Source organism: Semicossyphus pulcher, unplaced genomic scaffold (genome assembly GCF_022749685.1).
Source record: "Semicossyphus pulcher isolate SPU_LCO1_2020_fin unplaced genomic scaffold, fSemPul1.0.p SCAF_16, whole genome shotgun sequence".
Classification (NCBI taxonomy): Eukaryota; Metazoa; Chordata; class Actinopteri; order Labriformes; family Labridae; genus Semicossyphus; species Semicossyphus pulcher.
Window position 1 is genome coordinate 16,382,964 of NW_027211670.1, and position 14,577 is coordinate 16,397,540.

The window sequence follows — 14,577 nt, forward strand, 5'->3', positions numbered from 1 at the left end:
ATCTCCATCCTAATAAAGTTGATAGCCTGCGGTGCTGCTCTCTACCTGGCATAGCGTGAACTTTGGGCTCGGCTTTGGCCCCTGGGGGCCGGCCCCGGCCCTCTCTGCTTATCTGAACGGGACTGAAATCAATCCCTAATGAGCTGTTTTCATTTTGCGGGATTGATTACAGGCCCCTAAACACCAAGAACACTCGCCTAAGAAGTGTTCTCAGCCTCTCGCTGGCCACCTTTAAAATGCAGAGTAGCAGCGCTTTTGTCTGCCTCCGTCTTTGTTTCTGCGGCTCATTTTGCTGGCATTGCTAAGTTATTTGTGTCAACTGAACAAGTATAAAGGGGGATGGATTTTCAAAGTCAATACACTGCACATTTTCCGGTTGATTTATTGAGTCGTACATTTTTTAAACAGTGCCTAAGAGATGCATGAGTTTATTCAGAATTGTAGCCTTTATATTTCATGTTAAAATTGAATCTTAAAAAATTAGAAATGTTTTAAATCCTACATGAGTCGTGCTGCAACCAAACTACAGACGCCTTAAGAACCCGGAGTTAAATAATTACCTGGAAGTATACGATTACCGCTCATGTCCTGAAACATTGCATTTTGCAAAGTGCATAGTAAAATGCAGACAAAGCTAATTTAATGCTAATGAATTATTAGTGAGCTAGTGTTAAAAAAATCATATTTACGTCACTGTGATGGAACTTTATTGAAGCCATATTTATTGTATGAAGTGTCTATCAGTATGTAACGCTGAACTCTCTCCCCCTCATTGAATAATGATCACTGCAACTTCTCTGACATGCTATTTATTTCTAAACAAGCAATCATAAATCATTCACAATCTTCTCATACTGTGGAGGGACGGACTAAAATCTGGCATGTCTTTGATTTTAACATCAGTCAAGCCTCCACATTTGGGCATTTCAAATGCCCCTGACTCAAATGTCTTTAAATTGGCTAACTGAATGCCCTCCCTCTTTATTTAGGGCCCTCTTTAACTGGGCTAGCCCCCATGTCTGCTTGTTGCTATGCCTGGGCTTTTAAGTCGCTGCTCTCCACTAATGAAGTTCTATACTTTATTTATGAGACAAACAGAGGTCCCTGCTTCTTGAAGGGTGCGTGTGGTAAATAGCTCTGTACGTCCAAAGAGTCTCCTCTATATCCCTGTGAGGGCTCTCACTGCTTTTGGCAAGCCTTTGTTTTTGCTAAATACACTGGGGACACTGAGAATGGTGAAGCTAAAATCTGATAAAATGGTGCTGTGTGAAGATTCGTCTTTTCTCAGAACTAAGAGTCTTCTTTTTCTCCTTAAATGTGACCTAGAAGCATCCTGGCTTTTTTTGTTCCTGGTCATTAAGAGATATATTGTCGACGCTGAAGAGAAAAAGGGGGCAAAGCTGAGTTTTTCTACGCCGTTTCTTTGTTCAGGATCTCTCGCTTTGAAATAAAAAAATGTCTCTTAGTTCCACTTCCCCCCATTGGTCAATTACAGCTCTTAAGGGCTACTGTGTCATTGTGGATGGAGACCGCAACTTTGAATTACTGCAAAAATAACGATGCTAAACTGCTCTTTTGCGGAAAGTAGAGCTTAGATGTGTGAGGGGGACTTAAGGTTTGTGGCAGGGAAAAGTATTTACAGTGTGACTACAGAGTGTCTGATTGGAGGAGCAGTTAACGCTCCAATTATCCCTGTTTAACGTCTGTTGGTGCTGCACCTTTGTGTTTTAGGACTCACAGATTATTCCTGAACAATTGCCAATGCCATTTTCATATTGTGCATGAATAAAGCGAGGCGCACGTCTTGGGAGTTTTAGTACCTGATATTATATTTGTTGTTGTGAAGGAGAAAGAAGTGCGATAAACGGATCTATTGTTGGAAAATAAACAGTTTAAGGTGTACTTTGTCGCAATACTCGAAGAACTATGGCGTCTTAAAAGAGCAGGATTTCAGGAAGATGTTTGGAAAGTGTCACACGGTAACCCAAGCTGAATCGGTCTTAAACCTTATAAACCATTGGATAAATATGTCTGATGTTATATTCCCTGTGCATCTACGTCCTTTGTGCAGATGTATTCCCTGTTTGACCCGCAGACTTTGCCATTTCAGGTTGTGCATCTGAGCGGAGGGGTTTGGTATCGACAGCACAGCAAAGGAAGGGGTCATGGATTAAAGACGCGGGGCGAAGCTTCCCCACCAAACCACAAACACAGCCCCAGCTGGTGTGGACCACGCCAAGTGTGTGGGGGCCGAGGCGGGATAAACGAGCATTGTTCTTAGCTAGCCGCACACACACACGGCGGATGAGACAGCCACCGGTGACACAGAGGTCAAGGGGCATGTGGTCGACTACAGCAGGGCCCAGAAGGTACTGAACAACGTTAGCCATGGCCCACTTCTTTAACACCGACCAAGCTGTGAGGGAGGAACATGAAAGAAAAAAAAAAAAAGAGCCACTCTGGTGAGTGATACGACTGGGTGGAATTAAAAACATGTCGGCTGTCGCAGAATCCGACACAGTTGAGAAACTGGGAAAACGTCGGGATCATCTGAGGCGTTTGAATCAACATTTTTAAGCAGAGAATGTAGATTGTATTTATGAATCTGTGAATGCGAGTTACAGGGAACATCAAAAGCGGCTGGTCTGCGTGCCTGCGTGCGAACCTTCCTTGACTTGAATTATTAAATCTGTCGATGTCGCGCGCGCCAGCCACCCCGCGATTATAGTGTAAATTGACAAACTTTTTCAAAACTACAACGGAAGCCACAGAAAAAGCTGGTTGATACTTCAAGAATGAGCTTTGATACATCTCTGAGGAATACACTCTGCCTCGATAATGTGGTGACTGTCAGGAAGGAAGACAGGGAGGGGAAAAAAAATATGCTAACTGGTTAAATCTATTTAAGATCCCAATGAGCTTTTTTTTTTTCCTCCTATTTTAAGATAAAAACCAGCCTTGATAATGAGGAAAAAAGGAGTTTGTGTGTTTTTTTTCCGGATGGTTTATTTAGAAAGTGATTTTATGTTTTTTTTCTTCCTTCTGCACTCCTGAATTAAGAACTTCAGGAGGAACGCTGACGTTGTTTATTTTCATAGACCCCCTGTCTGTTTGTGTAAAACAAAAAAAAACACCACCAATGCGCCCAACACACACACACACACACACACTCATAGTGATGCACGATTTTCTTCGGGAGTAGAGCAAGGAGAAGCGTCGCCCGATGCGCCGCCTGTACACCTCTCTCTCTCCCTTCCTGGCTCGCCTTTGATGTGCTCCCGAAAATGTCATCATGCGTCAAGGAAAGAGGTTTTTTTTTCTCCGACCCCCTCCTCCTCCTCCTCTTCCTCCCCACAAACACACATATCCACCCACCTCGCATATGAGCAAGACAATTTGCTGTCGCTCACTCATCCCCACCACTATCTTAAACCCCCCCTCCCTTACACCCAACACCACCACTCCTTCCTAACCCAATCCAAAACAGAATACGCACCAGTTTCCACCGCTATCTGGTACCCGGCCTCCAGTCTCCGTGATGACCTTTCCAGCTTCTCTGTGTTGTCCAACAGATGCGCTCGCTGCAACAAATGGAGAAAAAAAAAAAAATAAAGCCGGAGAAACAAACACACACAAAAAAAAATTGATTGAGAGGGGCTGGGACCCATTTCAAAGAAACACATCAACGCTGTCACATAAACAGACAGACCACATCCACAGCGACAACATAATACAGCCAGGTTGGCAATAACCTTCATGGATGACAATGTGTTATATGCTGATGGAATATCAAGCATATGCATGTTGGGAGTGACAATGTAAGAGGTGCTGCTGCCTCATCTTGGACATGAAAACAAGAAGTACTTTGAGGTGGGTTGGCTGCTCGTATTGTTTCACAGCACAGCTTTCTGCCTCACAGGGAAAAGTTAAGGAAGGGAGGTGGAGCGAATTAAAAAAAGAATTGAGGCTTTCCAGGTGAAAGAAAATCTTACAACTGGAGACAACATTTATTGCCTCAATTAGAGACAGAAATCTAACTCATAGTGTCATTTTTTTACTTTTAAAAATACCAAGAAGTCCTTTTAAATCTACCAACGTCATAAGGGCTGGGTATCGATAAAGATTTCTCAATTCGATTCAATTCCAATTCACAAGGTCCTGATTTGATATTTGTTTAGGGTTATTTCAGTTACAATATCAATTAGAGATAGACCGATATGGTTTTTTCAGGGCCGATACCGATTACTAGTAGTCAAGGAGGGAAAACCGATATTGGAAGCCGATATTAATTTGCAGTAAAAGTGAAAATATTGGCGTCAAAATTTTGAATAATACAAACTCCAACACTTAACTTTGTTTAAATGCCTTTAAGCATATGCATCAGAGCCAAAATAACCCAGTTTTAAATTGATCTCTTATCGGCCGTCGGATTAAAAAAAAAAAAAAGGCCGATGCCGATATGCGTCAAAATGCAAAATATCGGCGCCGATAATCGGTCAACCCTAATATCAATGCACCTTTAACCTGGTCCATTATCAAAACGTTTAATGTTTACAATAAGAATTGATCCTAAAGAAGTTACATCATGTACTTTTTATCTAACATGACAAACACACAGCAGTCAACACAATATTAACAATTTCATGAGTTAGACAGCTCATGAACTTTTTGTCCAGTTTCAGATTTTTAGTCTGAACATCTGGCTCATGGTTCTGATTAAACAAACTGGGCTCCAACTTGCATGAGATTTGGGCACGAGATCTCACAGCGCTTGGAACAAAACCACACGAGACTTAACAACACGCCGAAAATACACTTGCGGCCAAAGCCGACGCTAACAGAGAGTAACATAAACGTCACTGCAAAACTAACTTACATATTCATGGACGCACACGTGATAAAAAGAGTCCGTCAGCGATCACTGAGGTCTCGTAGTAGGTGTAGTAAACAAGTCCGGACATGTCTCCCTCAATGCCGTGTTTCAGGGCTATGCGCTGAGTCATGCTGCGTTCAAGGGCGCTCAGACACGTGAGTGATGAGACACGTTTTTACACATATTTTTAAAGATCGATCTCTGGATTTATTAATCGATATTGAGTCATTCAAATGAGAATCGATTCGAATCAGAAAAGTTGTTTTTTTAAACCCAGCCCTAAATGTCATAACTGTATATAAAACATTGTAAATTATCCTTAAACAAACCCATTTTTCTTTCTGCTCTATTCATCCACATTATTGCACCATAACACAATCCATCATGTATGAGCTCCTGCCTTCCCCCCCTCGACTTTCTCACAGCTATCAACGCCTGACAAGGCTGCCCTTCAGTTCACAGAGCGCATCAAGAAAAGATGTGTTCATAAATACTTAAATAAGCAATTTGATCATTTTTTTTCAAAGTGGATGTTTATGAGTATCAAGGTGATGCTCCGTGAATACCGCGAGTACACATATCAATTGATAGCAGCTCCTTAGATACCGAGAAAACCAGTGGTTGAGGTTTGTGCTCCACAGCTGAAGAATTCATGTCTGACAAGCGAGGCGAGGAAAGATGTGATCTGTTGACTTGTGGCCTTGAGGTCAATCTTTAAGAGTTGTCAAACGTCTACCGTTATGGGTTTATTTCATTGTGTTCATGTATCCAATTACTGACATATACAACTAATAACATACATTATATATAAATATATATGTGGTTCTATGGAAAAGGCAGAGCTTTCTTCTTATAGACTAATAATAATCATACATAAAAAGGCCTCAACGCTGCATTTAAAGAAACACTTACAATGCACTGCATGTTGATCCTTATTAGTGCTGTACAATGTAATGCATGCTTTCTAATCCTCTGTTAAGCAGATTATGCATGTTACCTGTACAAGAAGGTTTCAGGTATGAGTGGGATTTGGTGAGTTTAGTACATGGATATTAAAAAGTAGTGTATCTATGGTTTAGTGCGCATGTTTACAGGGTTTTTCCATGTGATTTAAACTTAATTGTTTCCGCTACAACTGAGGTTTCTAGAGCTACAGGTGGACAGTTTGAAAATTTTTTGGTTGGGAATTTGGGAATTTGGAAACCATTGTACAAAAGTGACTGACTTACAGTGACTGCTCTCTAGCACTGTCAACAAATATTCTAAATTTGAATATATACCCGAATTGTATTAAAAAACATTCTGCGCTACCACAGCTGTCTCTCGAGCTCTCGCGTGTTCTCGTATGTCCTCGCACGTACTCTCTTGGTTACTGAGCGTCTTTGAATGCAAACAATATCACTTTATACTTTAATAATTAACTTTAGTCCAGCTGCATACACCTGCAACTACCGTGTGGCGTGTGGTAATGATGGAGAATTCAAATTCCAGCCTGGCCGGAGAGAGAGATTCTCACCCCCAGCAAAGCAGACAGGTAAAGGTACGTTGATGTTTATGTTTTAATAAATATACCTGTCACAGCACAGCTCGCTCAGAGCGCTGAACGTCCATTCTACCCTAACCAAATTATTTAGTTTATTCTACAAGGTGTAGGAAGCCTATGTTGATCTTTTAAAAGGCATGTTTATGTTTAAATAAATATATCTTTGCACGTATGTTTGTCTTTTGTTGTCTTTTTGATATTTGAATAGTTGGAACTGATGTGTTTTTATTAGAAGGAATAATCAAACCAATTTTGTTGTGGTTGCAATAATTTGGCCATTGGTCAATATCGGACGGTTGTCACAGTTTTCCCATAGAGGGTTTCCTCCAATTTCCTCCACACATTGTGTGTCTCTGTTGTCGACAGTCATGTAAGATTTTCTTTGAAGGGTTTAAACCATCTTTTGGTTCCCAAGACATGACTGTTTATCCAAACGTCTGCATTAGGTTCAATGCTGTGTGTTATACTGACAATTTAACACAATTGCCAAGATGTAATAAACTGTCTCTTAGGGCTGAACGATTTCACACAAAAAAAATGTGATTATTTGGACTTAAATTTCAATTTGATTTGTGATATTAAAAAGGGGCGTTTTTTTTTAATTCTCATTTTTATTGAAACACATTAAAATGATTATGGTGTGATTTTTGCGGAGATCGGTACCAACGTACGTGAAACTTACGTCTGTGTTTGATGTGTAGGCCTGAACATCTCCGCTGCACTATATTTAAATTTAAATGGTGTTTTGACACATTTTAACAAATATTGCGCCTACTGCGATTTGAAAATTGCACTAGGCCATATTGCGATTTCGATAAAATTTCGATTAATTGTTCAGCCCTAATGCCCCTCATAAGAAGATTGTCTTGTAGTGTATCACGAGGGGTGAATCATGGGAGCATCATTCTTTGTTTGGAATAATGGCTGGATAATAACCACTGTATTGAAGTTTAGGATGGTCACTTGGGCGACACTTTTAATATTGACCGAACTGTACAGAGCTTGGTCAAAAATATCAAACTTTTTACTTTTTTTTACGAATTGCCAGGTAAATATTTTGCTGTATTTAAAGACTACCTTGGCCCTGTGATTGACTGCCGATCAGTCCAGTGTGTAACCCCGCCTCTCGCCCAATGACAGCTGGGATAGGCTCCAGATCCCCCGCAACCCAGAACAGGATAAGCGGGATGTACCGTTTTGGGTGTACCGTCTATACAATACTTCCTTAAAAAGTACACAATATCACAATAGGTAATGTGTAATCTCAATAAAGTCTACTTTCATTCTATTTTTGTTTCAACATAGCTTCAAACATCTACAGCCCCATATTGTCCACTGTAGCGACACCCTTTAACTGAAACCCCGCTCTCATTAAATTTAAGTTGCAAGGATCATAAAACATCACAAACATGGAAGACTTGTATGTTTACTCCAATGTTGTTGGTTTGGGGTTTTGATGGCCTTTCTAATATGCTATGTTAAGAAACTGATCAGATGTAACACATTTGACACTCAAAAAACAACCCGACGAATGACAACCGCCTCTCCGACAAGGGTGTATGCCCATCACATGAGCGGAGGGGACAGGGGGGAGAAGTGAAATCTCTAGTTTTGGTAAAGGCTGTCAAAACGCGTACCAGCTAATCACTCAGAGGAAATGAAAAAACGTGGAGGAAAAGGAGGAAAAAAAAAAAAGTCAACGACACACTTTTCAAAGTTTGACAATAAGAGGGATGGGAAAAAGAGCAGGGAGGAGAAAACTCCCTCTGAACTCTTTTCTTTCCCTCGCTTCCTTTTTCTTGGCGCCGCTGACAGATGTCATTTAAAATTGCAGAGATACTTTTTAATAGTTAAAGGGAGGGCAGGGGGGAGGATGGAGGGATGGGAGAACGGGGTGGGTGGGTGGTAATGCGGGCTGCTGGAAGAAGGAAAGCAATGAGGATGGCGGCGGTGAGCAGGACAGGATGCAAGGTGTGGTGGGGAGTTTTTTGGTGAAGGGTGTGGTAGGGGTGTGAATACATGGGTAGTGGCGCCAGCGGAGACGGTGGCAGCGTGCACGTGGGAGAAAATAGACGCCAAGCTTGGGCTATAATGAGCCCCTATGGATCAGAGGGGACGTATTGACATGCAATGCTTAAGCTAATACACCTAGACCATGGCTGCAGTGCCTGTGTGTGCCTGGGAGCATGAGGCAGCCGGGGATACTGACAGAGTAGCGCACTCCCCGGGTTCTTCAAAGAGCTCAAGTGATTAGTATGTTATCATTACCATTCGAAACGTGATTTTCCTATTCCCTCTCGGCAAAGGTGACACGTCTCGGGGAGACGGCCGGCAGACTCACTGCGATGGAAAGCCACTTCAAAGCTGAATTCCTCTCTCTCTCACTCCCTCTCTCCCTCGTTCTGTCTTCTTTTAGGGCCCGGGGGGGGGGGGGGGGGGGGGGGGGGGCGAGTGTGGGTGGGTGGGTGAGTGTGTGAGGTGGGAAAAGCAGGGGGGTGCTGGAGGGTAGTGGCGGCAGTGGCGGTGTGTATATATATATATATATATATATGTGTGTGTGTGTGTGTGTGATCATTAGAATAATGCGCCCCGAGTTTGACGGTGACAGAACCTGAAGGAAAGGGTGAGAGTTCAGACAATGAGAATCCAGTAATGGCGCACTGTGATGGCCCTAATAATGAAACAATCCAGCCACAGACGCTGGATGATTCTGCAGGAAAATAATGAAAAGGAGCATGTTCAATTAAAACTACACATCCTACACAACACAGTCACAGACAGAGGATGATGGAGACGGAAACTTAATCAGAAATGAGAGGCCTCGAAGTCGCCAGAAAAGCGATTATGCTCCAACGTCTGGACATCCCAAAAGTGCATCTAAAGCCGTTTCCCCACTGGTCAAAAAACATGCTAACATCCGGTGACACCTGGCTTTTTTGCTTAGGTTACAATCGGCATTCAGACCCGAGTCAAATGACTCCGCAGTAGACCCGGGTAATTATCACCCCGGCTCAATCGGGATTGATGGGAACACAAACGCTAAATGACGCGCTAAACGACACGCTAATCTCCGAGCGCGATGCTATGAGGGCGAATTTGATCTTTGTTTCGTGCAAGATGCAGCAACACTGCCAAGAAAGCGAGAGCGCTTCTTCTGATCCAAGGGGAAGTTTGTTTTCGGTGCGTTTGTGACGCCAGACGGTGACGCAGCAGAAAAGAGACCGAAAGGAGTATATGCCACTGGCAATGGGAAAAGAGACCTGGTCCCGGGTCTGAAAAACCTGCGTCAACGTCAGTTCGGGTTTATTCTCCACTTGGCATCAAAATCCAAGACACCTTTGTCAGCATTTTTGTTGACGTGAATCCAAAGTGGCGCCTACTGCGCTACAACGTCCCACATCAAGGCTTGACCCTGTGGTTCTCGTATAAACCATCATGAACCATCAGATGAACGCAAAAACACACACACACATGTTTAAGCTAAAAAAAACTAGCTTTCAAGTCAAACCTGCCATTACTCCACTTAGGATCTCATCATAATCACATGTGATGGTCTCATGGAGGCTTCTAGCAAAGGTTTTAAATATAATATATGATAAATATTATGCATCTCGGAGAGCACACACCCCCATCAGCACCACCGTTTCTGCCTATGCATGTATGCCTTTTCATCTGACACCTACATTTTGAACAAAGATCTTCTTAGGAACCTGGAAAATGCTGTTTTTTTGTTGTGCTTTTTTTTTTTTTGCGTCAAGAAACACTCCTCAGTTGTAAGTTATTAACAGGGAGCCCCAGAACAATGCAGCTGTAGCTCAAAAGAAAAATCTCTCCCCTCTTCTCTGTTCGCTCTCCTGCCTTTTTTCAATATCAAACACAGGCGGTTACTATCACCATTTTCCAAAGTTCAGATGATTTCCTTATTATTTCAATAAGGGTGGGGGAGAGTCAAAGTGAATAATGATGACAGCTGTGATTCAGACTGACTGTGTGATCTTCCGTGCCGTTTGTTTGGGACTTGTAAGACGAGGAATTACAAGTGTCAAACAGCTGTGAATATGGGTGCTAAATATTTAAACATGTTTTTCAGCTGAAGAAAAAAAAAAGTATAGTTTTTTTTAAAAGCAAGGCTTAAGTGTGTATAAGCTGTACCAGCCTTTGATTCAAATGCAGGGAGAGCAGAAGGGTGAAAAAAGAGACTGCGATGGGGAAGTGTGAGGGTGAAGAGGGCGCAGAATCAAGCCTGATTACACGGAGTGGGCGAGTCGGACAGGGGCGGACAGGTGAGGCAACTGAGGTTGTTTCCTGAACCTCAGGCGAGGAGGAAATGCACACAAAGTTAGGAAGAAGAGGAAACAGCTAAATAAAGACAGAAGTGTGATAATATGGCACCTGGTCCGGGATGGCACTCTTAATGAGGCTTTGAAGGGAAGTAAATGACACAGCTTTTGTAGAAGCTCTTTTGAACATAGCCTTACTCAAAGGTATACTGTACACATGCAAATGCAGACATGCTTCAGATGACATTACAATGTAACAGACAAAAAAAGGGCCTATATTTCTATAAAATATAATCTTCACATGTACTCATTATAAGATGACAAATGTATATCAGTTGTAAAAACAACAACGTACACTCATGTTCAGGAAACAGTTGCATATCCAAACTATGGGATCTTAAAGACTTCTTTGTGGATGTTTGTTCCTTGTTGCTCACCTCCAGGTGTATGCACTATGTCATTTGACACGTGCTGTATTTTGGTGTACTTGTTTCCTACTATATGAAAAATTAATTAAAAGGAAACAGTTGCATATATAAGTATATTTATGCACTGTATATATTTTTAATGTATGCAGTATTTATATTTCTTTATACTGAGCTTTTTACAAGCTACTTTTGCACACTGGATATTTTTATTACATTTCTAAGCCATCTTTTAGTATCTCATTTGTAAGTTTTACTCAGGTTTAGAAACTTGTGTTATGTGTTGTGTGTATGTCCCTACTTGATCTTATCTTCAGTGTTAGATGTGACGTCTTAACTGAGTTTGAAGCTGCTGTGTGTCCTGTAAAGGATTAATAAACCATCTGTTTATCATGTGACAACTTAGCATGTATCATAAACGTTAATTTTAAATAGCGTATTTGACATTTACTAAGAAATTACGTTTGTTTAAGTTAAAACTCTTTAAGGCTTTTCAACCTTTATGCAACAGTTTATATGCTTTTTAAAACCAAAATCTTACACATTAACTTTTTACGGAACATATAATCAACACTCTTGAACACTTTTAGACTGCTGATTGGAATAATCCTGCTTGTGAAATCACATATCTTCATGATGTTTGGAAATGAAGTTTCTTAAACGAAACAAAGGTCTAATTAGTATTTTAAACTTAATATGAATTCAATTTACTCAGCTTGTATTTAGATATGAGCGTAGACGCTGAGTGAGAGCATCTGTTTAAGAGTTACAGCTGACACAGACAGTGACATAAGGGTTCAGTGATCCTATATTTCTTTACAACATCAGTGCCTTTTGTTTACATCACACCACCTTATGGAGAAAAGTAGTGAAGACAGATGAGTGCAAACTGTTGCTAACAGAAATTGACTTATGAAAAGTCATAGGAATAGTAAAGTAATCATTAATGCCAATTAGCGTTGGATATTGCTTGTCATAATGAAATCACGAAACAGTAGCATTTCTAGTCTGGAAAGCTAATCAGCTAAGCAACAAGCTAGCTACGACTCATGTTCTCTTGGATTTACTGTATACTGCAGCTAACTTTATCTGCTACATTAACATATTATTTTAGGGAAAAACTTCAACTTGTCGATTTCAGGATGTTTCAGAATCATTGTGGGGGTTTTTGAGCATCAGCAGCAGCACTTGAGTTGACATAAATGGTTCAATTACATTGCATACTGCGCATGATACCTTACATTGCACTTTATGGGGTATGGGAAATGAAGAACATCCAAATGTCATGAATAGAGTATGATCATCTTTTGTAATAGTGGTGGTGTTATAGCTGTGAATGATGCGTAGCCTTAAACACGAATGATTTCTCTTATGATAACCCTGCATTCATCACAAAGAGGCATAAAGCGACTAATATGGCCCTATTTAGGAGAATTAAAGGGACAGCAGCAGCTTCCTGTTGAAACTATAAAGTTTATGAAGTTCTGAACTGTGGTTAGCCGAATAACCAAAGCGGCTCTCAGCCTCAGTATATTTTTAAAAAGGCGTATCAGAATTAATATCTAATCTTCACTGTCTGATATTTAATGTAGGGGAAACTGGCCTTCAGTGAATTCATTATCTTTGTCTTGGCCTGTAAGCTGTTCAATCAGACATGCAACAAAAAAAAAGGGTCCAAATGAAAATTTCCTCCAAGAGAGGAGGGCAAATTGAAATTTCAATGTGAAAGCAGAATTTAAATTGTCAGAGCGGAGAAGCACTTACCTCTTCACGCAACTTTATCAACTGCATCAGGAGAGCAGAAAGAGAGAGAAAGATGGAGAGAGTGAAGGAGAGATAAAACAGCAGAAACGTGGCAGGGGGAAGATCAGTCATGTGGCTGGGTGCAGAATTAACCCTGACGATTTATCTGTTGGCGCGTTTTAGCATTTGGAAAATCACGAGACAAACACATTAAACGAAGCTAAACGCGCCGCTCGGGCTGACTTTTGTTTTTGAACAAACAAAGATCAAGTCCTGGCGCTGTCACATTAAACAAAGAGGGGAATGGATCGCTCCGCTCGCGATATCAACTAACATTATCAAAAAAGAGACGTCACAATAGCTGATATAGCAGGAGAGGAAGCAGAATGTAGTCTGCACGGTTACAGCCAAGGCAAAATATTTTGTATCTGTCATTTCGCTGAATTCTCTAGAAACGGATAAAAAGAGAAATGTGCCCTTTGGAAGCGAGTTGCAGAAATGCTGAGCCACTCCATTTGCACCGCTGTTTATCAGCGCTGTCAATTTTTACATGTAGCTTCTGCATCTGAGCAAAAGGTGCATGCTGTTTGGAGCAATGTGAGGCTATACGGCTATACATACATACAGCGCAAGCGTCTTATTGGGACAGCTGCAGATCATGAAAAATGAATCTTAGCATCGCTGTACATTTTTGATGAAAGGGAAATTTAAAGTGACGTAAATAAGAAATGCTGTTTCTATTCCCCCCTGACATGGAGAACCTTGCATCTCTGATAATGTATGAGACATTTGAGGGAGGGCAACAATCCCATTTGTGATTAATTATGCCTGATCACTATTTAAAAAGGTTGCTTCCCTGGCCTGTTCTTAAGTGTGGAGAAGGAGGGAGGAGGATGGGGTTTATTGTGGGAATAATTTGGCTTTAAAAAGGAGGAAAAATTTGTATTTATCCACATTGCTCTGCCAATGTTAAAGGTGAGCGGATCTAAAAGGGATTCTCAGGGCCACTATCACACTGTTGATTTTGAATTGTGTGGATCCGGAGTAACGTTGTTTAAAATAAAGGAGATATTTATTCAACACATGGAAACATCTCCTCTAGCAGCTGTGGACTTGCTGTAACTGCTTTCACAACGGGCTCGTACAAACGTCCAGTCTAAGGGAAACCTGTCGTGACATGTGTGTTGGTCTCCTCCTTATTCATATACACTCGCCGGCCACGTCATTAGGCACACCTGTACAATCTAATGCAGTTCAATACAACAGCACGGCCATGGGTTCTGCTTTTAGGAAGTTTTTGTTGACTTTTGTCAGAAGTGTGTTAATTCAATGATGTTTATTACTGAGGCTGTTGTTAAAAGGCGGTGTTGTACTGAACCCAATTATACTAATTTTTTGTCATACATAAGAGGGCCAGAGTATTAGGAACACCTCTCCTATCATTGAATTATCACCTCTGTGACAGCTTAGAAAGAAGCCTGTACATTACAGGCAGCTTAAAAGCAAATCTTCTGGCTGAGCTGCTGTATTGGATTACATTAGATTTTTCAGGTGTACCTAATAAAGTGGCCGGTGAGTGTGTGTGTGTACATGTGCACTTAGATGTGTGTATAGGTATGTACATCAGTATGTATGTGTATGATTATGTATAAGGATGTGTGACTTTTTTTTTTTTTTGCATTACTTTCTTTTTTTAATATTATTATTGCATCA

The 14,577-nt window shown here is 41.1% G+C and overlaps 1 protein-coding gene across 4 annotated transcripts in view; it reads right to left on the reverse strand.

Moving 5' to 3' along the window:
* vti1a (vesicle transport through interaction with t-SNAREs 1A) overlaps positions 1-14,577 on the reverse strand; it is a 138,406-nt gene that overhangs the window by 90,608 nt on the left and 33,221 nt on the right. For 2 of the 4 annotated variants that reach the window (XM_069664455.1, XM_069664457.1), the window contains exons 5-6: positions 12,886-12,906; positions 3,497-3,581 (exon numbers count right to left, since the gene is read on the reverse strand). In XM_069664455.1, the coding sequence (XP_069520556.1) occupies positions 3,497-3,581; positions 12,886-12,906 (106 nt within the window). The remainder of the gene's footprint in view (positions 1-3,496; positions 3,582-12,885; positions 12,907-14,577) is intronic. The other 2 variants (XM_069664456.1, XM_069664458.1) reach the window with 1 other exon arrangement.